This window comes from Cherax quadricarinatus, chromosome 76 (genome assembly GCF_038502225.1).
Source record: "Cherax quadricarinatus isolate ZL_2023a chromosome 76, ASM3850222v1, whole genome shotgun sequence".
Classification (NCBI taxonomy): domain Eukaryota; kingdom Metazoa; phylum Arthropoda; class Malacostraca; order Decapoda; family Parastacidae; genus Cherax; species Cherax quadricarinatus.
The window spans coordinates 8,647,833-8,673,944 of NC_091367.1; the positions used below are offsets into that span (position 1 = coordinate 8,647,833).

Below are 26,112 nucleotides of genomic sequence, written 5' to 3' on the forward strand. Positions count from 1 at the left end.
TGTAAGGAATGTTTCAGAATACGGCAATAAGTGGGACTGTTATATCTCGCCGTTTCCAGCCATGTCGCCTATTCCATTAGCTACTCCAACAACTCCTGGCACTGAAAATGGTGGGGCTGCTGTAGTTCGTACAAGTTCTAGTAAAATGGAATCGATCAAGTCTTGGTCCATTTCCACATACAAGTGTACCAAGCAGCTTTTATCTGAGAAGTTAGGAAAATCATCTCGAACAGTAGATTCAGGTGAGTACTGCAGTTACCTTTACAATTCTTGAGATCCAGCATAATTGGTAAGTTAGCTTTTAATTCTAACATGCATATAGGCTTGCTAATACAGCCTCTCCTCACTTAACGACGGAGTTCCGATCCTAAGACCCTGTCGGTAAACTAATTTGTCGGCAAGTGAGGAGCATACTATAATGGTAGTGGGTTTGTGTCAATAATCTTGATATTGTTTTAATGTTACCTTTGCATCATTTATAACATTTCTGGTATATTTTTAAATATTTATACAGTAGTGTACTGTATATTGTAATAAACAGAGTAGAGGAAATCAGTTCTAATATACATTATTTTGGTATGCATACTGGTCAGAGAGCCCGTCGTAAGTCCGAGTCGTCGGTAACAAGTATGTCGCTAAGTGAAGAGAGGCTGTAATTAAGTTACCTTTGTATTATTGTAGAGGATTGCTGGTTATTATTTTATGTATATGCTTTCAAAGCTTGATTTGGATAGATGTTTCTAGATTCATAAATTGATGTTGCAATTTATTTCCTTAAATTTTCATTTTCAGAGTTAGAAGGACAAATTGAATCTCTTCGAGACACTCAACGCAAATACTCCCAGATATTACGATTGGCAAGAGCTTTGTCCTCGCATTTCTATCATGTTGTGCAAACACAGCAACAGTTGGGGGATGCTTTTGCAGATTTGGCACAGGTAGAAATGCCCCCTTATTTTATGCTAATGGTCTTTTCTTTTCCTTTTGCAATATGTACAGTGTATGTGCTTTGACTTACTCCAATATCTTCTTTTTCTGTTATGCATCCAAATCCCTTGTATTAAAAATTGGCTAAATTTATCCTGCATTTTGCTTAAATATTTAATGCATATCTAACATCTCATATTGCAAGAGACATTGTTCCCTTACACTCAGAAAAAGTAGTAATGTAGACAGTTAGCCACAGTTGCAAATTATGCCTTTTTTTCTATAAGAATTCCCTTGAAGGGGGTGACCTCATATTCCCCAGATATTTCAAGTGTATTTAAGCACTTTAAAAAGAGTAAACTGCATCTCACTCCTTTAACCCATTTTTTTTATTGGATATTTTCTGGTGGTACAATGTAACCCACACAATGACCTCCACATCACACATTTTTTGAATTCCTTATTTTTATTTGGTTATGCATTGCACATTCCTTTCTTGCACAGTACAGTAATTCTAGATCCATCTTTCTCATTCCATGTCTATGCCTTGCTCCTGCAGGTCAAGGTTAGAAGCAGTATAAATGTGCCTGTCTTGAAAATATTTCTTCACATCTTGAATTAGTTTTGTTTTCATAAAACTTTTCTAAGGTGCTTGATAGTTCGTGTCCCAATTTCTGCCTCATTGCTATTGTACAATGAAGTGGTAATTTTCCATTGCTGTTGTAAAGTGCAGTGATATAGTACTAAATCACTGTCCAGTACTCTGTTTTCATTTCCCACCAAGGAAGGGTGACCCAAAAAAGAAGAAACACTTTCATCACCACTCACTCCATCACTGTCATGCTAGAGGCTTGCTGATACTACAGTTAAAAACTGCAACATATCTTTACCTCTCCTTCAGACTGCGAGCACTGTAATTCCTACCTCCATGATTCGACTTCAGTTACCCAGTTTCCCTGAATCCCTTCATTTTTTATTATATTAAATAGTTGGGTTCAACATGGGGTTTGGGTTATAATATTTTGATTACAAATATCAATACACTGCATCCCAAAAACACCAAGAAAATAGTATCAAATCCCCTGAAACCAGATTAAAAAGTTCTATATTTCTTGGTCAATTTCTACCATAAAAATACATGCCCACCATACATTTCCCTGACAACTACGTATATACAGTACTGTACTTTACTAAAATAAATGCATTTAGTGGAAGAATTCCTGATAGAAAAAATGCATACTCTAGAAAAATCATTAACTAACACCAAAAATGTGAACAAAAACTATGATCTTCACCTCAGTGAGACATGCTGTTTCATAACCCTAGCTTCAGAGGTGAAAAGATTTTTGAAAAAGCATTTGTATACTAATTTTATATGTTTGAAATATATATATGCCTAATACTGTACTTTATTAAGAAAATGAAAACTAATGTCTTCAGCTTAATGAAAATACAAATGCTTTTCTTTCCATATAAAAGTTAATGTACTGTACATACACTTAAATTTAACTTGGCATCCAGTGGCAAAGTTGTGGCTGAATTATCTGCTTAAAGTTTAACGGCAAATATATTAATTTCATTTCCTAGAGATAGCAATCTGTCAGCTTATAGTCGTAAGTTAGAGGAGTCGTATCTGTAAGAGCCTTGACTTCATCCAAATCTCTATTGTTTCTTTCCCTTCTGAAGAAGGGGTGTTAATGTTGCAGTTTTATAACTGAATGATGAAATTAAGACACATGCAACATCTGGGTATCTTTATTGTAGACGTTTCGCCATCCAGTGGCTTTATCAATACAAATTCCAGGACATAATTTGAAGACAGTAGAACTATATACAGAAGATGAGGTAATCAGTCCCTCAGCCTTGGAGTTGGTGCGAAGAGTATGGAGCCTGGCGCTTACATAGTAATGTCAGGTGGAAAGGGGACATATAGCAGACGAGGGCTACACGTCCCCTTTCCACCTGACATTAGTATGTAAGCGCCATGCTCCTTGCCTCTGCTTCAGAATCTTCACGACTATGGTGCTCTTCGCACCAACTCCAAGGCTGAGGGACTGATTACCTCATCTTCTGTATATAGTTCTACTATCTTCAAATTTTGTCCTGGAATTTGTATTGATAAACCCACTGGATGGAGAAACATCTACAATAAAAATACCCAGATGTTGCACGTGTCTTAATTTCATCTTGTCGATATTGTACACCATTCTTGTACAGTTTTATAACTAGTGTAAGCATGCCTCTGGCAAGACAGTGATGGAGTGAGTGATGATGAAAGTTTTTCTTTTTCGGGCCACCCTGCCTTGGTGGGAAACGGCCAATGTATTAATAAAAAAATAATTACTTGGGAACACTAAAATACAACAGGGATTTGGATGAAGTCAGGGATCTTACAGATATGACTCCTCTAACTTATGACTATGAGCCAACAGATTGCTATCTCTAGGAAATGAAATTAATTTATTTGTCGTTAAACTTTAAGCATACAATTCAGCCACTTCATCAATAATAACCCATCGCCACTCAGTCTTCACACCTGTAGAATATGTGCCATCAGTAGACATTCCATAACCTGGATCCCCAGTATCAGTATTCAACCAAGTTATTATATCTGCAACATTTTATATTCTATCCAGCATTCCTTGGATCTGTATTGAAATTCCTTTTTCATGTTCTGAAGGCACTTTATTATGACCACCACCACCCATCAATCATTCATCATTACTTTCTTATCTGTAAGATATTTTTTTTACAACCACTAGCTAGAGTAGCTACGGTACCTTCATTTCACTCCATACTTAAGCACAATTTGCGAATTGCTTCTTTAATTGTGTAACTTGTAATATTTCTCAGTGTTTTCAATCATGCATATCCTCCTCTGTCTGTATCCTCAGACTCTTTGAAATGTGCAACAAATACAATTGTCTGTAACATAAGCTTTTAAGGAATCTTTTAGCTGCTTACATAAAAGGCTGGGTTCATGGGCAGAACAGAAGCATCAACAGGTACAGTACATGCATTGAATATGACCATCAGGTGAGATTAGTGAATTCAAACTGAGAAAAGTAAAGGTTTATTCGTACCTTTTTACAATGCATTTTCTCAGTTGATTACAGCACTAAAAATGGTCATTAAATCATGCATTTGAAGAGTTGCTGTAAGGTGCAGGTAGGTTATTAGTTGCATTCAGTATTTTAAATCTTTGTTTCACAGCCTTAACTATAATAGCATTTTGTATCCTGTGGCTGGCATTTGCATTAATATATGCTGAAGCTCAAACTTTTTCCTCAAGCAAATTATACATGAGTATAATTTACAAGTCTCCTGAAGCCTACTCTTGATCAGTTGTCCCTCTCATCAGAGAGCAGACCAACTTTATTTTGGGTGGCAATGCCCTGATGTGCTTAATTTACCCACCCTTTTCCGTGCAGGGTCCCACCTTTATTGCAGACTCACTCTGATTTTTTTTTTAACATACTGATTTTCTTCATCACCTGTAAACCTTTCCCCATCCTTTAAGCCATTTTTCGTCCCTCAACATCTCCACATCTTCTCCCCCTCACCATCTCAATCACCTCTGTTGTGCAATTTTGAATGACCCTTATGGGTTCATATTCAATGAGTATAATAATCCTCGGGCTTAATAGCTAAGGTAATTATTAACAAACCTCTCCCATGAAGCCTAGTTTTACCAGCCCTATAAATTTGATGTAATTCTAATTAACCAAACCATACCCCGGCCAGGATTGAACCCACGGTCAGAGAGTCTCAAAACTCTAGACCATCGTGTTAGCCACTAGACCAGCTAGCCACAATAAGATTCGTCCAACTAGGTATATTTCTACACCATAGGAAGGTTAGCACAGGCACCACTGTGACCACAAATGCAAGTTTTTACAGACGAATCTCCAGCTAGCGTGGCTGTGACGAACTCTAGCTCAAGTCCCCTCACTTCCGTCAACATGACTCACAAAATTGTAATGACATGATTGCAAACAAACCATACCCCGGCCGGGATTGAACCCGCGGTCAGAGAGTCTCAAAACTCCAGACCGTCGCGTTAGCCACTAGACCAGCTAGCCACAATAAGATTTGTCCAACTAGGTATATTTCTACTTGCATTTGTGGTCACAGTGGTGCCTGTGCTAACCTTCCTATGGTGTAGAAATATACCTAGTTGGACGAATCTTATTGTGGCTAGCTGGTCTAGTGGCTAACGCGACGGTGTGGAGTTTTGAGACTCTCTGACCATGGGTTCAATCCCGGCCGGGATATGGTTTGTTTGCAATCGTGTCATTACGATTTCGTGAGTCATGTTGACGGCAGTGAGGGGACTTGAGCTAGAGTTCGTCACGGCCACGCTAGCTGGAGATTCGTCTATAAAACTTGCATTTGTGGTCACAGTGGTGCCTGTGCTAACCTTCCTATGGTGTAGAAATATACCTAGTTGGACGAATCTTATTGTGGCTAGCTGGTCTAGTGGGTAACGTGACGGTCTGGAGTTTTGAGACTCTCTGACCGCGGGTTCAATCCCGGCCGGGGTATGGTTTGTTTGCAATCGTATCATTACGATTTCGTGAGTCATTCTAATTAAACTATACAGGTCTCCCTCAGCATTTGCGTTTTCCACTTGCGCGGGCTTCAAACATTTGCGAATTCCCAGCTGCCCAATCGTATTTAAAATACGTCATTACGTATGTTAGGAAATGTGGCAGTGGTACAGTTTGTTTGGAGATACGACAAGATAGTCCTTCAATATGACATTAACCCTTTCAGGGTCCAGAGGCCAAGTGTACACCAGGGTCCAAGAATTTTCAAAAATAATTTTGTTATTTTTTCTTATGAAATGGTAAAGAATCTTTTTCTGAAGGTAATAAAACAAAAAGTACAAAAATTGATGGAAAATTTACGAAATTATGCTCTCGTGAATTTTGATGTGTCGGCGATATTTACGCATCAGCAATTTTGCCGAATTTGACTCCCATTTTAGGGCAATTACAGTATTCCAGTCAACCAAATTCTTAGCTATTTCCCTAGTATTACTTCTATTCTATCGATTGAGCACAAGAAATCACCAAGTCAGCTGTTTCAACAACAAAATAAAGTGACCGGAAATTGGTAATTTGGCCAATTTAACCCTTTGACTTTCGGTCGTATATATACGTACGTCTTACATGCCAATGTTTTGGATGTATTTATATGCGCAAATTCTAGCGGCTTCAAATCAAGCAGGAGAAAGCTGGTAGGCCCACATGTGAGAGAATGGGTGTGTGGTCAGTGTGCACCACATAAAAATCCTGCAGCACGCAGTGCATAATGAGAAAAAAAAAATTACCGTTTTTTTGGATTAAAACGTCGACTTTGAGGTGTATTTTCGTATAGTATTTATCATTGTATTCTCGTTTTCATGGTCTCACGTGATAAAATGGAAAACATATTACAGAAATAGAAATGATTTTGATTAGTTTCACAATGAAAACGACCTTGAAATTGAGCTCAAAGTAGCAGAAATGTTCGATTTTTACCAATGTTCAGGAGTAAGCAAATCACACCACACGTCCAATATACGTCAACTGGGGAGTCTAATATTCTTTCACTAGTGCACTGATATTATTTATACCATTTTTACAATAATGCAGTAGTCTGCATAATAGTAAATCTTCTATTTTTTGTATGAATAAAAAATCAAAATAGAAAACAATAGTAATATAAGAGGGGCCTAGAGACGTGACTAATGAACAGAAGATATGTTATTTTAGTGCCAAGAATGTCTACATTGTTTATTCTGGACCCTATTTTGAAATTGGCATCTTTTTTAATTGCATGAAATTGGCCAAATTGCCAATTTGACCACTTTATTGGGTAGTTCAAATCAGTAAATGGGCGGTTTCTTGTACTAAACTGATAGAAAAAATGTAGTTCTAAAGAAATAGCTATGAGTTTGGTCAACTGGAACAACGGAATTGGCCAAAAACAGGGCTCAAAGTCGGCGAAATTGTCGATGCGTATATGTCGCTGAGACCGCTAACTTCGCGGGAGCGTAATTCCATGAGTTTTCGACCAAAGATTCTCTATCATTTCATAAGAAAAAATAATTTTTTTTTCCAAAAGTTTTGCAACAGAATGACAGTTTCAGAAAGGGGCTTGCGACAGTCAAAGGGTTAATGCAAAGTTCAAAATATTCCAATTTCAAAATAGGGTCCAAAATAAACAATGCAGGCATTCCTGGCACTAAACTAACATTTCCTCTGTTCATTGGTTATGTTTTCAGGCTTTACAAATGAATTCCATTTTTATTTTTTATTCACATAATGAATTTTTATTCAAACCAAAAAACAGAAGATTTACTGTTATGCAATACTGTAATAATTGTATAAATAATATCACCACATTCGTGAATGTATATTAGACCCACTAGCTGTCATGTATTTGACTTGTGAGGTCATTTAACATTTCTGCTACTTTGAGCTCAGTTTCAAGCCATTCCAGTACTAAAACCAAGCAAAATCATCTCTATTTCTGTAGTATATCTTCCATTCTATCAAATGAGACCAAGAAATTGTAAATACAACTATAAAAAATACGGAAAAACACCAAGTCGCTGTTTTAATCGAAAATTACGGTCTTGGTTTTTTTCCTCTCATTATGCACTGTGTGCTGCAGGATTTGTTTTATGTGGTGCACACATACCACATAGATGTATTCTCTCATATCTAGGCCCAGATTTACTGCTCACAGCTTATCAGAGTGAGCTGAGCTCATGGCGTAGATCTACGGTTTGGACCTTCAATGTAAAGCCGTAGATCTATGGCACGGACCCTGAAAGGGTCAATATCAACTCTACAGCTTATTTATCTATCAAAATTGATCTAATATGACAAAATAAACAATATTAATAACATAGAAACATGACATACTCTAGAATGAATAAAATACATCATTAATCATGTCACGAGTGTTGCTGTTGGTCGGTGTATAAGGGCCACTGAGAGCATAAGCCTTACATAGTGGTGGTGAAGGTGGCAGCAGAGATGGCAGTGTTGTCAGTTGCTCTATATAACTCCAACAACATTGGAGGAGTTAAGTTTATGCTGTCCTTTTTCTATCGATTAATTGCTTAACTTGCTACACTGTTAATGCTACACTTTATCGCTGGCTGGCACTATAGCCTTTATCGACTCGTGCTGCTTTAGTATCGTACATATCGTAGAATCACTGAAGGCACATTCTTCCTCCTCCACTTTGGTACTCAGCTACGAGTTCTTTTTTGAATTCTATAGTCTTTCACACCTTCTTTACCAAAGGGCTGGCACTAGTACAATATTTTACGATGTCATGTGTTTTATGATTGTTCATGGTTCAGTAGGTTAAGGAAACGGTATTGTTAGGCTAGGTAAATGCTATTATTATATTTCCCTACAACATATTTGTGCACCAAACATTTGCAGTTTTTCAAATTTATGAGGTTCTTGATCCCCTAACCCTCGAGAATGTGGAGGGACACCTGTACTGCTACAAGTGCAATTCTAATTTGCTATGCAGCATCTGCAACTAATCACCTACTGCAGTATCTCATTTCTAATATTATGCATAGCTTTAAATTTTGCAACCCAGCCATCACTCACTTAAAAGATTTAACTTTAAACAGAAGGCCAGCCTTTTGCATTCAACCTTAAACTTCTCAGTTTGTACACTCACAGTGGCAGCTTGCTGCTGCTTAAACCTCTCTTACACATCATCTATATTTTGGTATTTTGGTAGCAGCAATTCCTTGTTTTGTCATAAAACTTAAAAATGGTCGTTTTCTACCTCAAATTAAAATATCATTTACTGGATTTTATTTATTTTTTTGTGCATGTGTGTGCGTGTGTGTGCATGTGTGCGTGTGTGTGTGGGTGTGTGTGTGTGTGTGCGTGTGCACGAGTGCGTGCGTGTAACACTCAGTGATGCCATACTCAGTCTCAAGTTTATGTATGATGTGAAGCTTGTCAAAACTTTCTTCCTCTTATTTGATGTCTATAGGGACAACAGTAAGATTTTGAGCAATGGCTTTGATCTGCATCTAGTTTAATTACAGAAAGTCAGGGCTTAAGGCGATAAATGTCGTGGTTGAGTTGTTGGAAGAATTTACCAGGGCATTAATAAAAAGGAACAGGAGAACACTTAACATTTAATGATAGAATACATGTGGTTGTTCCATTAATGTTTACTTGCTAGCATTTGTTATTAAAAAAGATTGTATAAATATGTATAAATAGTAGGAGTGCTAAGTCCATAATGCTTCAGGTTGAGGAGGAGGTTGTGGTCATCTTGTAGCACAGATATTCAGAGTGGGTATTCGTTCATATCAAGCACTGTATAGATTGTCTGATATTTTTACTATGACATTCTTTGTAACCTTTTGGTGTGTGAATCCATATTAGCATGAAGTTAGTATTTTATTCTTGGTTATATATGAGGATTTTTGTTTATATACAGTATATGTTTAAATGTTTTATGTCATATGTATATAAAGTAATGTAGGGTATATATGTACTGTATATATGCAGTTTGGAAGACAGCTATTACAGGCATTGGTGAGTATTTGCCATTATTTACTATTTAGTTTTCTTAGATCATTGTACATTTTTTTATATGCCAAGTAAAAAAAATGCAAATCCAGTCTGTTATAATTACCAGTACCTTAAATTAAGATTCTAACCTGGTTTTAAGTGTGCTAATGCTGTGTATTTGGTCTTTTTGAATCTGTACACTAACTGCCAACCCACTCACTGTAATATCTATATACATTTAAAAAATATTATTAATAAATAAGGATGTGGTAGAATTACTTGGAAAAATAGAAATAATTAATGACAAAAAGCAAAGAATAGGGTGCACATAGGGTTTAGGCTTCCACAAAGAATGGACGATTACAGAGTATTGAAGAACAGGTGTATGTACTGTATTTATTGAAAGGTGATGGAAACTAAGAATAAGGTGGGTGGCTTAAGTAAAGTGTATGTAGGGGTATGAGAGGTGCACAGATAGAAATTCATTGGTAAAAAGCTTATTCTTATCTATTTTGTGATGCTGGAGTGCTTTATCCTGTGATAACATCATCTGTTTTTCACTTAAGTGGAATGAAATGAGTAATGAGACAATGGAAGCAAATTTTGTACAGGGGTTCAAAAAAAAGAAAATGTGATAAGCAGTGTAGCAATGTATGGATGTGTTATACTATAGAAAATAACAATCTATTGTATATTTCATTAATGTAGTTTTTAGATATACCTGAAGCCATAGGTATGTAAAGGGTAGAGTGAATATACAACAAAAAAAAAATTAAACTGTTGAAGTACAATAGCACAAAGTCATAAATGTGTGTATGGTATGATCACCTGTTGTGCATCTGCATAGGCTAGAAGGTATACTGATGACAAGGCTCAGTCATGTCAGTCTATATGGAAATATGTGTGGGTGTGAGGGGTATCTTATGGAAGAGAGAGAGATATTCTACTAAGAGAGGGACATATTACTTGGTCTGCTGAATGCGCCATCTACCTATGTATTGGGGAAAATAGAACAATAATAAATCTTCTTCTTTCAACAAATCGGCCATATCCCACCAAGGCAGGGTGCCCAAAAGAAAAACGAAAATTTATCTTTTTAAATTTAGTAATCTATACAGGAGAAGGGATTACTATCCCCTTGCTCCCGGCATTTTAGTCGCCTCTTAAAACACGCATGGCTTATGGAGGAAGAATTCTGTTCCACTTCCCCATGGAGATAAGAGGAAATAACCAAGAATAAGAACTAGAAAGAAAATAGAAGAAAACCCAGAGGGGTGTGAGTGTATATATATGCTTGTACATGTATGTGTAGTGTGACCTAAGTGTAAGTAGAAGTAGCAAGACGTCCCTGAAATCTTGCATTTTCATGAGACAGAAAAAAGGACACCAGCAATCTTTCTTTTCTTCTTTCAACATACCGGCCGTATCCCACTGAGGCGGGGTGGCCCAAAAGGAAAAACGAAAGTTTCTCCTTTTACATTTAGTAATACATACAGGAGAAGAGGTTACTAGCCCCTTGCTCCCGGCATTTTAGTCGCCTCTTACAACACGCATGGCTTACGGAGGAAGAATTCTGTTCCACTTCCCCATGGAGATAAGAGGAAATAAACAAGAATAAGAACTAGAAAGAAAATAGAAGAAAACCCAGAAGGGTGTGTATATATGTGCTGGTACATGTATGTGTAGTATGACCTAAGTGTAAGTAGAAATAGCAAGATGTACCTGAAATCTTGCATGTTTATGAGACAGAAGAAAGGACACCAGCAATCCTACCATCATGTAAAACAATTACAGGCTTTTGTTTTACACTCACTTGGCAGGACAGTAGTACCTCCCTGGGCGGTTGCTGTCTACCAACCTACTACCTATAACAATAATAAATAATCATATTATATTAGGCACTGGATTCCTGGAGATGGGAAGTACAGTGCCAGCACTCTGAAGGAGGGGTGTTAATGTTGCAGTTTTTTAATTGTAGTGTAAGCATGCCCCTGGCAAGACAGTGATGGAGTGAATGATTACGAAAGTTTTTCTTTTTTGAGCCATCCTGCCTTGGTGGGAAATGGCCGATGTGTTAATAAAAAAAAATTAGGCGGTGGAAGATAGATTTGGAAACAGAAATAGAAAATGTTCAATAAAGGTATTGTTTTATTTGAAGCTGTGAATTTAAATATTTCAAGAAATTAAACTGTTGTAAAGCTTAATTACTTTCAGTTGCAGTATTACATTAGTGGTAAGGCAAGAGATAAAAATGTGTAGTTGATATTTATAGGTTGCTGTAATCTCTCTCATTTTCTTTTGTACACAGAAATCACCAGAACTTCAGGAGGAGTTTATATACAATGCAGAGACTCAAAGGACACTTACCAAGAATGGAGAGACACTTCTAGGTGCACTGAACTTCTTTGTCTCATCAGTAAATACTTTATGTAACAAGACTATGGAAGATACTTTGCTTACAGTTAAATTGTATGAAGCTGCAAGGTAAGCTTAAAGAAGATTTACATTTTGGTATTATTTTAAGAACATGCAAACAATGCAAATTAGTTAAGAATTTATTCATTTCTGTACTGCTCTAATATCTTGCTTAATATCCTTTCATTTGTTTTACAGATAATTTCTTAATCATTATTCGTTTGTTTATCTAGGTTATTTCTCTTTCGCATGAGCAAGTCCTTTATATCAGCACAATTAGGGTACATAGTATCATCATTCGTGGTCCACAACTCTTCAGTTGTCTACCAGTAAAACTAAAAAGTATATTGCCAGAAGAAAGGTAGAAGGCTTAAAGAGGAAACTGGAAAAATTTCTATAGTATATGCTGAATAACCAGGTTGTGATGACTTTGTAGGCTTGTGGGCCATGGGTAGGAACAGCTTGGTTGAGCAGGCAGCCACCTGGGAAGCCTGTCCTCAGGCTAGGCTGCAACTGCAGAACTCTTGAAACCAGTAATGAGTATGTCACAGGTATGTGTAAAGCACTAACAAATAATCTAGCTCAAGTCTGAAACACTGTTCTCTCAGTATCATTTGTGTTCAGTTAAAGGCAATATCATGATTTTGGGAGTATTGATCCTAACATTTCGTATGTATGCATTCATACATATTTTATGTATGCAGTGCACTTATAATTATTAACAGTAAAGGTTTTGTTTTAAAGTAAATCTTATGTACTCTATATGGGGTCACACTAGTTACCCCAAAAATTATTCTAAAAATGATTATTAAGCCCATAAACTAACAAATAATGACAGTGATCATGTCAGTACACAACATATTACTGCAAAAAAAAAAAAAAGACTTGCAATTTCGTCAATTTTCTAGAAGGTGTAAGCAAGCAATTAAAGGTGTGGCAGTGACGTGAGACTTCGCACTATCAAACCTGTACAAAGTAACTTTGCACATTTGTCCTCGCCACACTACATATTCTGGGCCTACTGATGGTTTTTTTGCCTTTGATACAACCACTTCTGCTCTCTCACTTGAATGACTAGCTGAGGAAGTTGAGCTACACCTGAATCTATCACATAATTGGCTGATGAAGTTGACTTACAATTATTGGATCTACCACATGACTTGCTGAAGAAGTTGACCTACACTTACTGAATCTACCACATGACTGGTTGAGGAATTTGACTTACATTTTCTGAACCTACCATGACTGGTTGAGGAAGTTAAGCTACATTTATTGGACCTACCACATAACTGGCTAAGGAAATTGAGTTTCACTTCCTAGGCCTTCCTCATGACAACTGGCTTAGGAAGCTGAGCTATATTTCCTGGACTTACTCAACTAGTCATTCAGTTTTGTGCAGCAGAAGTAAAAGAGAGTTGAACTTGTTAATCCCCCTCCACCAAAAAAAAAAAAAAAAAAATTTCCTCACTCGTATGGGATGTCTAGGAAGTGTAGCTCATCATCCTCAACCAGTCATGTGATAAGTCCAGGAAGTACAGCTCAACTTCCTCAGCTAGTCATATTGTAGATCCAGGGACTGCATATCTTCCTCAGTTAATCATTTCATCTCTGTATGGCAGAAGTAAAAGAGAGAGAGAGGGGGTATCACACAATAATGTGGAATATAGGTCCATGAATATTATATTCATGTAAAATGCAGAACTGGGAAGGGTCATTCATCAATTTACATTAGAGGTAAAATATCATGGGTGGGTGTATTAAGGGTAAGAAAGACATAGGCAAAAATGCTAAACCCAGTGATTTTTTTTGTTTTTGGAGGGGTGATTTCAAGATACTCCATTTATGTCTTGAGAGCACACTGTCCTATGTCACTGCTGCATCTCTAACCATTTATTTACAATTTCTAGAAAAAGAGTCAAGATCTTCTATAATTACAATTCTTTATATTTTGCAGTAATATTTGTTGTATATTGATATTATTAGTTTAAGGGCTTAATTCTATTTTTTTATGGCAGTTTTTTTGGGTATTTTGAGGTAAACTGTGTAACTGGAAGATAGTGGTAATGAAAGCTTTTTGCAGCTTTACTTTTTAAAATTATGAATTCTCTTATAATTTGTCTGATGATTTCTCGTCCCTTCAAGAGAGAGGAGTGCCTTGTTGTTGGTGAAAGGCTCTTGTTCTAGACAATTGGAGCTACACTTTCCTTAGAGTAAACTTGATTATCTCTCGTGTTCCAAGCATTGTATGATCCTTACGGGTTTAGCACATTACCATTATTATAATGATAATGGTCATTTCTTGTTCAGGATCGAGTATGATGCTTACCGGAGTGACTTGGAGATGCTTGCTCAACAGCCTCGTTCTGAAGTCAGCTCGATCAAGTTAGAAGAAGCTCAGCGAAACTTTAATGGACACAAAGCTCACTATGATAGACTCAGAGCAGATGTAGCCATTAAGCTAAAATTCTTGGATGAAAATAAGGTGTGGATTCAAATTTGTGTTATTAATGAGAGAACAAGGTAGTGACCCTGTTGGAACATTGAAATTGTGAATATTAAGTCTTGTTAGTAGTTGGGAGCCTATGGTAGTCTGACTGGTCAGAGAGTATTGGACAGATAATCAAGCCTCCACCACTCCTTGCAGTGAATAACACATGGTTTTAGCGCTTCATAAAATTTAGCACAGTATGTAGATAAGATTCCAGCAATAATTAGAAACTTTATTCAGATAATGTTTCATTTGTAAAAGAGGCTTTTTCAAGAGAATAGAATATACTTGGAGACAGGATAATATATAGGCAGGAGTGAGGAGAAGTCAGATGTGAGGAAAGATCATATGCAGTGGTACAGTAGTAGCTCAACTTGATGGCTTGCCTCAATGATGAGCTTTGTTCAGCAACTGTACTGCTAAAGATTTGGCATTTTTTAGTACTATAGCATGCTGAATATAGTTCTAGGTGTTCAGTCCCTTATCCTTAATTACAAAAAAAGATTTTGAAGGTATTCAGTCCCTTGGCCTTAATTATAAATACATCACATTATGCAGTGCTTTTCTCTTAGCCTTCATCTACAGCACCTGGCTTTTTTAATTAAAGCATACAGTCTCTGTAACACATACTTTTCTTGACTTTCTTCTTGAGGTTGTCCTTCCTTAATCTACTCCAGCTCATCTGTCAGCCACCAATATCCTTTTCTCCAAAACCTGTTTCATCTATCTTAATGAATGTGCAGATTATCTCAAAACTCATTACAGTACAAAGAAGCCTACTAGAAGAAAATTTGAACATTACTATACCTAGGGAACCTGACCTAACCTAACCTCACTGAGGAGTACTAGGGGACCTACTGATGTTTACTCTATCTAATATATACCAATATATAGCTTATGAAACGTTTTTACAAAGCAGAAGTGTTATAAGAAGAGTAGAGTATATGGAGAGCAAAAGAAAGGTGAAGAGAGTGGTGATAGAGTGCAAAAGAAGAGCAGATGATAGAGTGGGAGAGGCACTGTCAAGAAATTTTAATGAAAATAAAACATTTTGGAGCGAGTTAAACAAGTTAAGAAAGCCTAGGGAACGAATGGATTTGTCAGCTAAAAACAATGTAGGGGAGTTAGTAGATGGGGAGATGGAGGTTTTGGGTAGATGGCAAGAATATTTTAAGGAACTTTTAAATGTCGACGAAGAAAGGGAGGCGGTAATTTCATGCACTGGCCAGGGAGGTATACCACCTTTTAGGAGTGAAGAAGAAGAGGATGTGAGTGTGGGGGAGGTGTGTGAGGCATTACATAGAATGAAAGGGGGTAAAGCAGCTGGAACTGACAGGATCATGACAGAAATGTTAAAAGTAGGGGGATAGTGTTGGAGTGGTTGGTATTTTTGTTTAATAAATGTATGAAAGAGGGGAAGGTACCTACCTAGGGATTGGCAGAGAGCATGTATAGGCCCTTTATATGAAGGGAAGTGTAGAGCACTTCAAGAGAATAGAAGTGTAAAGAATAGTAGTGTAAAGCACCCTTCTGGCAAGACAGTGATGGAGTGAATGATGGTGAAAGTTTTTCTTTTTCGGGCCACCCTGCCTTGGTGGGAATCGGCCAGTGTGGTAATAAAAAATAAAATAATAATAAGGGGGACAAAAGAGATTGTAAAAATTATAGAGGAATAAGTTTATTGAGTATACCAGGAAAAGTGTACGGTAGGGTTATAATTGAATTAGAGGTAAGACAGAATGTAGGATTGTGGATGAGCAGGGAGGTTTTAGAGTGGATAGGGGATGTGTAGATCAAGTGTTTACATTGAAGCATATATGTGAACAGTATTTAGATAAAGGTAGGGAAGTTTTATTGCATTTATGGATTTAGAAAAGGCATATGACAGAGTGGATAGGGGAGCAATGTGGCAGATGTTGCAAGTATATGGAATAGGTGGTAAGTTACTAAATTTATTTTATTTATTTATTTATTTATTTATTTATTTAGAAATTTTAGCATACATACAGAGGTACAAAAAAAATACAGGTAAGAGCAGCATGCCAAAGCCACTTATATGCATAGCATTACGGGCTGGCTTAAAATTAACTTAAGATTAACTAAGCAATGATGAAATCAGTGATAAGACATTATTGTAAACAGATAACTATAAAGCACAAATGAGTATTACAAAGACAGGTCATATGGTTGCATGCATTGCTGTTCATTCAGTAGAATGGAGTATTCTGTTAGGTAGTGTATTTAAAAATGCTGTAAAGAGTTTTTATGAGGATAGTGAGGCTCGGGTTAGGGTGTGTAGAAGAGAGGGAGAATACTTCCCAGTAAAAGTAGGTCTTAGACAGGGATGTGTAATGTCACCATGGTTGTTTAATATGTTTATAGATGGGGTTGTAAAAGAAATAAATGCTAGGGTGTTCAGGAGAGGGGTGGGATTAAATTATGGGGAATCAAATGCAAAATGGGAATTGACACAGTTGCTTTTTGCTGATAATACTGTGCTTATGGAAGATTCTAAAGAAAAATTGCAAAGGTTAATGGACGAGTTTGGGAGTGTGTGTAAAGGTAGAAAGTTGAAAGTAAACATAGAAAAGAATAAGGTGATGAGGGTATCAAATGATTTAGATAAAGAAAAATTGGGTATCACATTGGAGAGAGGGAGTATGGATAAAAGTGTATGTTTTCAGATATTTGGGAGTTGACGTGTCAGTGGATGGGTTTATGAAGGATGAGGTTAACCATAGAATTGATAAAGGAAAAAAAGGTGAGTGGTGCATTAAGGTATATGTAGAGACAAATAACATTACCTATGGAGCCAAAGAAGGGAATGTATGAAAGTATAGTGGTACCAACTCTCTTATATGGGTGTGAAGCTTGGGTTGTAAATGCTACAGTGAGGGGGCAGTTGGAGGCAGTGGAGATGTCCTGTAGAAGGGCAATGTGTGGTGTAAATATTATGCAGAAAATTCGGAGAAGGTGTGGAGTTAATAAAAGTATTAGTCAGAGGGGTGAAGAGGGGTTGTTGAGGTGGTTTGGTCATTTAGAGAGAATGGATCAAAGTAGAATGACATGGAGAGCATATAAATCTGTATGGGAAGGAAGGTGAGGTAGGGATCATCCTCGAAAAGGTTGGAGGCAGGGGGTAAAGGAGGCTTTGTGGGCGAGGGGCTTGGACTTCCAGCAAGCGTGTGTGTGTGTTAGATAGGCATAAATGGAGACGAATGGTTTTTGGGACCTGACAAGCTGTTGGAGTGTGAGCAGGGTAATATTAAGGGAAGGGATTCAGGGAAACTGGTTATTTTTATATAGCCGGACTTGAGTACTGGAAATGGGAGGTATGTACAATGCCTGCACTACAAATGAGGGGTTTGGGATGTTGGCAGTTTGGAGGGATATGTTATATATGCTTCAAAACTGTTGTATCTGGGTGCCTCTGCAAAAACAGTGATTATGTATGAATGAGATGAAAGTGTTGAATGATGAAAGTATTTTCTTTTTAGGGGTTTTCTTTCTTTTTGGGTCACCCTGCCTCGGTGGGAGATGGCCGACTTGTTGAAAAAAAAAAAAAATTTAATTTATTAACACATCGCCTGTCTCCCACCAAGGCAGGGTGGCCCAAAAAATAAAAAATTGCATCATCATTCACTTCATCACTGTCTTGCCAGAGGCATACTTACACTACAGCTATAAAACTGCAGCATTAACACCCCTCCTTTGGAGTGCAGACACTGTACTTCTCATCTCCAGGACTCTAGTCCAGCCTGCTGTTTTTCCTGAATCTGTTCATAAATGTTACCTTGTTCACACTCCAACAGCACATCAAATCCTAAAAACCATTTGTCTCCATTTGCTATCAAACATGCTCACGCATGCTTGCTGGAAGTCCAAGCCCCTCGCACACAAAACCTCCTTTACCCCTTCCCTCCAACCTTTCCTAGGCTGACCCCTACCCCGCCTTCCCTCCACTACTGATTTATACACTCTCGAAGTCATTCTATTTTGTTCCATCCTTTCTACATGTCCAAACCACCTCAACAATCCCTCCTCAGCCCTCTGGATAATACCAATTTATTTTACTGAATATTGTAGATCAGAGCTAAGAGACTGAACGCCCATTGTACATTGAGTCATTTATAATCAAAGCTAAGGGAGTGAGCACTTTTTTATATTCAAGGCCAAGTAAATGAACACCTTCCAAATAAGCATATGCAGCATAATACTACAAATTACCAAACCCTTAGTGATGCAGTTGCTAAACACAGCCTATTGAGACCAACCATCAAGTTGATTGGCAGTGCATCTGGCCTAACCTCATTCTCCTGCCTGTGTAATCTCCTTTTTCCAGGTATAGTCTACTGACTTGACAAAGCCTGTGCCAGTTATACTGGTAAAATATTGTTGACTGCATAAAGTTGTAATTACTGCTTTTGTGTCTGTCATGTACAACTTGTTGGTATTCCTATACTACCTACTGTTACAATACAGTTTGCATTTAATTACTAAAATTTTTGTATGTATTTTCTCTCCCAAGATGTGCCTGTTTTTAATGATACTTCTGCTTAAAGGCTTAAAATTTGGTATGTTAGAAATTGGAAATTTTGTTTTATGAGGTACAGTAAATAAAACAAGATAAATTGAAGAGGAAGAATAGTGTTTGTTTGAGAAGGATTCATAGAAAGATATGTACACTTCTAAAGTTTTAAAGGGAGTATTAAAAGAAAATTGTAAATTTTAAAGGATAAGAAAAAAGCAAGAATTCTTGCAGCATATTCTGCAGTATGCTAGCAGACCAGTGGTAACTCATTATACGATTTTAGTGTAGAAAAATTAAGGAAAGCAGGAAAGTCTGTCTGTACACTGTTAACCAAATCACTGGCCCTAGCTAGCAGTGTTAGCTAAATCTGTTGTCCTAACTAACTGTGCCAATTTATCATATCCATGCGCTTCTCAAGTGTTGTACCTATTTGGGTATAATTGTACTATACCCATGTAGAAATGTCTAGAATTTGTGTGTGTGTGTGTTTATATACACATATTTTTTGAATACTACAGCCATCTCCCACCAAGGCAGTGACCAAAAGAAGAGAACACATTGATGTATTTATTGTGCATGTTAATATTTTAGCAATATAGTAAGGCTAGTAAAAAACAGCTAAGAATAAAAGAAACTAATATCTAATTTTCAGAGTTCTTACATATTTCATTTTTTGCAGGTGAAAGTAATGCATAAGCAGTTACTATTGTTCCACAATGCAGTATCTGCATACTTTAGTGGCAACCAGACTGCTCTGGAAGCCACCCTTAAACAGTTCAACATTAAACTACGCAGCCCTAACACCGCACCTCCGTCATGGTTGGAGCAGTGAGTTATTCCTGCCATGTCTTAATGCTTTATGCTCACTGCATTCTTCAGGGCTTCCTTTGGCATTCTTTCAAATTTTGCACTGTTTGCTTTGCATTCTAGTCATACATTTTCTTTTGTGAAATACAGGAGGGCCCTGCATATACAGCACCTATTTTCAGTGTTTCACATTTTTATTGGCTTTCAATTGAGACATTGTTCCACTCGCCGATGGGCAGAACATAATGAACAATAGCTCAGTTTGAAGCCAACAGAAACGTAGAACAATGCAAAGAAGATGCTGTATATGCAGGGTCCTCCTGCACTGGAATACCTCTGGGGGATTCCTTAGTCGTATTTTATAATTTGAAAAGCAACAAATTAATTTTAGCATGTCCATTTTATCTTTATGGAAATATTTTTCAGTTATATTTACAGAACACTCAAGGTTTCAATATGTATATTACTTTTCAAAATACCCTCCAGAATTGAGAAAATGTTTCAATATTTAATTTAAACATGACTGAAGAAGTTTTGTATTTACCTGTAAGAAATATTTGCAGCTTAAATAAACACACTGTTTCTCTTCCATTAAGTGAGACTGAACAAAATAGCCATGTTTTGGTCACTTCGTGATGTGAGAAAAGTATCCCATAAGCTCAGTCCCGTCTACCTCAATGCACACAAAAGGAATAGTGCAGGGCGGTCATGAAATTCTAGTGCAGCAAAATATAAAAATGTGTGTGTGTATGTATTTATGCATGTATGTATGTTCTTGCATATACAGGCAGGCCATGCTTTATGGCATTTTACAAATACAGTGGTTTTCAGTTATACCCAGTCTTCATTTGTTTAGATTTCTTAAAATAAATATATTCACTATGAGCTAAGGACAAAAATATTTTAAGTATGTAATATGTGTACTGTATATGCATTTTTTTAGGACTAACTCTATTACTCACTTAATATATGATAGTGTAAACGTGTTATCAGATTTTTATATGCATTTGAAAGTGAAAAAAAAGGCCATGTTTCACTTTACAGTGATTTTTTTTTTTTTACAGCAGTAGCCCGGAACCTAACCTGCTGTATAAGCGGGGCCCTCCTGTATATGCATGTGTATTTGTGTGTACAGATGACTGTATATTTGTACATAGGTAAACATATGCTTATATATGTATATATATATGCATGTATGCATTTTTTAACACATCGGCCATTTCCCACCAAGGCATGTATGCATATATTCATTATATGTATGCATAAGAGTATGTATGCTTATGGTCTTACGAATGCATGTATGATAAAATGAGACTAGAACAGAACCCAGTTAAACACTAATAATACTAGACTTGTTATAGTCATGCAATCCTCAAAAGGCATCACTATACTATCTTATAAGCTCAGCCCCCCTCTACCTCAGTGCAAACAAAAGGAACAATGCAGGGTGGTAATAAATTCCATAGAAGCAAAATATAAAAATGTATATTCATGTGTGCATGTAGGTGTTTGTGTGTATGTATGCATGTGCCTATGTTATTGTAAGGGATAGGACAGTATCAAAGTTTTTTGCTGATAGTTTTAGGCCGATACCCACCAATACTGGTATCTATACTGATACCATCAAAATATGCCAATACCCACCGATACCAATACTCCAAGTTTTTGTATGTATGTACATATGTTTGCATGCATATGTATGGGTACATACAGTGCCTGCAAAAGAAATCATTACCTGGAAACGCAAAATCAAGGAATTTCAATGTTTCGTTGTTTTCTCTTGCATTAGACAACCTTTGGGCCAAGTTACTTTTTGATATGTTCAAACGCTCGGACATATATTGTATTAGCGATATCCGCCCTTTGCTTGCCCTCAGTTACCTCGATGGAGTTGCTGTAGGTGGCTGCATTTTGATGCACTCTTGATCACCATTTTGGAATTTCCTGTTGGATTGTTTGACAGCTTATATTTTAGCTATCAGTGATAGATATGAGGCCTTGTTTATCATAAACAAACAAATTTTATTTCTTTGTGTGTTATAAAAATGTAGTTTATATATAATAAAATATTGTTCCGCACAAAAGAAAGCCACTGACATGCATGTGCATTTCTTAGTATGGAAGAGAAGGCTTATGTTATGGCCCTGGTGAACTGAAGAAAATTTGGATCACTATGGACAATGATTATTTCCAGGATTTTTAGTAGTTTGCCTTAAAGAATTTAGCAGTAATTAAAGCTAAAAATGTAATGAGCTAACATTAGTTTACAAGAATAAAGAAAGTATTCAGTTCTTTACTTCATTGCTTCTTTTACTAATATTTATGTAAAATGGGAAAATGTCAACCATTTCTATGTTGTGAAAGATTTCTTTTGTGTGCAATGTATGTATACATTGTGTGTGTGTATGCTTCTTTGTATATGTTGATATTTGTGTGTGTGTGTGTGTGTGTGTGTACTCACCTAGTTGTACTCACCTAGTTGAGGTTGCGGGGGTCAAGTCCGAGCTCCTGGCCCCGCCTCTTCACTGATCGCTACTAGGTCACTCTCCCTGAGCCGTGAGCTTTATCATACCTCTGCTTAAAGCTATGTATGGATCCTGTCTCCACTACATCGCTTCCCAAACTATTCCACTTACTGACTACTCTGTGGCTGAAGAAATACTTCCTAACATCCTTGTGATTCATCTGCATCTTCAACTTCCAACTGTGTCCCCTTGTTACTGTGTCCAATCTCTGGAACATCCTGTCTTTGTCCACCTTGTCAATTCCTCTCAGTATTTTGTATGTCGTTATCATGTCCCCCCTATCTCTCCTGTCCTCCAGTGTCGTCAGGTTGATTTCCCTTAACCTCTCCTCGTAGGACATACCTCTTAGCTCTGGGACTAGTCTTGTTGCAAACCTTTGCACTTCCTCTAGTTTCTTTACGTGCTTGGCTAGGTGTGGGTTCCAAACTGGTGCCGCATACTCCAATATGGGCCTAACGTACACGGTGTACAGGGTCCTGAATGACTCCTTATTAAGATGTCGGAATGCTGTTCTGAGGTTTGCTAGGCGCCCATATGCTGCAGCAGTTATTTGGTTGATGTGCGCTTCAGGAGATGTGCCTGGTGTTATACTTACCCCAAGATCTTTTTCCTTGAGTGAGGTGTGTAGTCTCTGGCCCCCTAGACTGTACTCCGTCTGCGGTCTTCTTTGCCCTTCCCCAATCTTCATGACTTTGCACTTGGTGGGATTGAACTCCAGGAGCCAATTGCTGGACCAGGTCTGCAGCCTGTCCAGATCCCTTTGTAGTTCTGCCTGGTCTTTGATCGAGTGAATTCTTCTCATCAACTTCACGTCATCTGCAAACAGGGACACCTCAGAGTCTATTCCTTCCGTCATGTCATTCACAAATACAAGAAACAGCACTGGTCCTAGGACTGACCCATGTGGGACCCCGCTGGTCACAGGTGCCCACTCTGACACCTCGCCACGTAACATGACTCGCTGCTGTCTTCCTGACAAGTATTCCCTGATCCATTGTAGTGCTTTCCCTGTTATCCCTGCTTGGTCCTCCAGTTTTTGCACCAATCTCTTGTGTGGAACTGTGTCAAACGCCTTCTTGCAGTCCAAGAATATGCAATCCACCCACCCCTCTCTCTCTTGTCTTACTGCTGTCACCATGTCATAGAACTCCAGTATGTTTGTGACACAGGATTTCCCGTCCCTGAAACCATGTTGGCTGCTGTTGATGAGATCGTTCCTTTCTAGGTGTTCCACCACTCTTCTCCTGATAATCTTCTCCACGATTTTGCATACTATACATGTCAGTGACACTGGTCTGTAGTTTAATGCTTCATGTCTGTCTCCTTTTTTAAAGATTGGGACTACATTTGCTGTCTTCCATGCCTCAGGCAATCTCCCTGTTTCGATAGATGTATTGAATATTGTTGTTAGGGGTACACATAGCGCCTCTGCTCCCTCTCTCAATACCCATGGGGAGCTGTTATCTGGCCCCATTGCCTTTGAGGTATCTAGCTCACTCAGAAGCCTCTTCACTTCTTCCTCTGTTGTGTGCACTGTGTCCAGCACATGGTGGTGTGCCCCACCTCTCCGTCTTTCTGGAGCCCCTTCTGTCTCCTCTGTGAACACTTCTTTGAATCTCTTGTTGAGTTCCTCACATACTTCACGGTCATTTCTTGTTGTCTCTCCTCCTTCCTTCCTTAGCCTGATTACCTGGTCCTTGACTGTTGTTATCCTCATGATGTGGCTGTACAACAGTTTCGGGTCAGATTTGGCTTTCGCTGCTATGTCATTTTCATATTGTCTTTGGGCCTCCCTTCTTATCTGTGCATATTCGTTTCTGGCTCTACGACTGCTCTCCTTATTCTCCTGGGTCCTTTGCCTTCTATATTTCTTCCATTCCCTAGCACACTTGGTTTTTTCCTCCCTGCACCTTTGGGTAAACCATGGGCTCATCCTGGCTTTTTCATTATTCCTGTTACCCTTGGGTACAAACCTCTCCTCAGCCTCCTTGCATTTTGTTGCTACATATTCCATCATCTCATTAACTGGCTTCCCTGCCAGTTCTCTGTCCCACTGAACCCCATTCAGGAAGTTCCTCATTCCTGTGTAGTCCCCTTTCTTGTAGTTTGGCTTCATTCGTCCTGGCCTTCCTGCTTCTTCCTCTGCTTGTAGCTCTACTGTGTATTCGAAGCTTAAAACCACATGGTCACTGGCCCCAAGGGGTCTTTCACATGTGATGTCCTCGATATCTGCACTACTCAAGGTGAATACTAAGTCCAGCCTTGCTGGTTCATCCTCTCCTCTCTCTCTTGTAGTGTCCCTTACGTGTTGGTACATGAAGTTTTCCAGTACCACCTCCATCATCTTAGCCCTCCATGTATCTTGGCCCCCATGCGGGTCCAAGTTCTCCCAATCGATCTCCTTGTGGTTAAAGTCACCCATGATCAGGAGCTTTGCCCTGCATGCATGAGCTCTTCTGGCCACTCTAGCCAGTGTGTCAACCATCGCTCTATTGCTCTCGTCGTACTCTTGCCTTGGCCTCCTGCTGTTCTGTGGTGGGTTATACATCACTGCTATTACCACCTTGGGACCTCCAGAGTGAAGCGTTCCCGCTATGTAATCGCTTTCTTTTCCGCTGTCTCCTCTCTCCAGCTCATCAAAATTCCAGCGATTTTTGATCAGCAATGCCACTCCTCCACCCCCCCTGTTCCCTCTGTCTTTCCTCAGGATTTGGTATCCCGTTGGAAAGATGGCATCTGTTATCATACCTGTAAGCTTGGTTTCTGTGAGAGCTATGATGTCCGGTGATGCCTCTTTGACTCTTTCATGCCACTCCTCCCACTTATTTGTTATTCCATCAGCATTTGTGTACCATACCTTCAGTTTCCTTTCCAACACTGTGGTTTGGGGGGCCTGTGAGGGTGGGAGACCTGGTAGCATACTGTGGGATTCTATAGCTCGGTGTTGGGTGGAGGCTGTGGGTATGGATTGTAGTGTGTGTTGGGATGGTGTGATAGGTTGTATGGTTCTGAGAATAGTTGTGTGTGTGCTTGCCCTTGCTGTTCTGTTCTGCTCTGACTGACCTCTGCTGGTTCCATCCTTGTCTCTTTTCCTAGCTCCTTTCGCTTTTTTGTCCTCTCCCTCAGCTGCTGTCGTTCTGATTGTGTTCTGTCTCTGTCTAGGAACACCCTCTACTACTCTTCCGAGTATTTCAATCGTGGTTTCTCTTGGAGGATCCTGTTCCGCACTGTTTCCATCCTGAGAATCAGCTTGATTGGTCGGTTTCTCCCCTTTGAGTACCCCCCTATTCTCTGAAAATTTACAATCTCGTCCATCTCTTCACCTATTTCCGTGATGATTTTCTCAATCTCCTTTTTTTCTTCCTGTTGCCTTTCAGTGTGTGTCCTTTCCTCTCTCTCCTGAAGCCCATGGATAAACACTGATTTTGCCCTTTCCTCCTCCCATTGCCTCACCCTCTGTGACTCTGGATCCTGCCTGTATGTGGTCAGTTTCTTCCTTGATTTTTCCAGTGGCTCTTGATAGCATGGTTGTGCCTCAGCATTCGACCTATCACCCTCTCCATCTGCAACCAGCTGTTCTTCCCTTTCACTCCTTGGCCCTCCTTGGCAGGCTGATATGACCTTAGCATAATTCATAATTCCTTCCTTCCTGTTCGGCCTCGCAGCTTCATATGCTGTGTCTTCTCTGGTCACTGCCCCTGTAACTCGCTTCAGCCTATTTATCTCAACTTCTAGGACCCTTATCTTGGCTACTGCAGTTTCGACTTGTGCCTCCCAATTCTTTGTCTCCTTCTCCAACCTCTTTTTCCAATTTCACAGAGAGCTCTTTCTCCATTTTTTCAGAAAGCTCTCCTAATTTTCTCTCCC

The 26,112-nt window shown here is 38.5% G+C and overlaps 1 protein-coding gene across 6 annotated transcripts in view; it reads left to right on the forward strand.

Annotated features, from left to right (window-relative positions):
* Arfip (ADP ribosylation factor interacting protein arfaptin) overlaps positions 1-26,112 on the forward strand; it is a 79,713-nt gene that overhangs the window by 8,070 nt on the left and 45,531 nt on the right. For 5 of the 6 annotated variants that reach the window (XM_053798240.2, XM_053798238.2, XM_053798236.2 and 2 more), the window contains exons 3-7: positions 18-242; positions 793-938; positions 11,788-11,963; positions 14,202-14,376; positions 19,593-19,741. In XM_053798240.2, coding sequence (XP_053654215.1) covers positions 18-242; positions 793-938; positions 11,788-11,963; positions 14,202-14,376; positions 19,593-19,741 — 871 coding nt within the window. The remainder of the gene's footprint in view (positions 1-17; positions 243-792; positions 939-11,787; positions 11,964-14,201; positions 14,377-19,592; positions 19,742-26,112) is intronic. The other variant, XM_053798239.2, reaches the window with a different exon arrangement.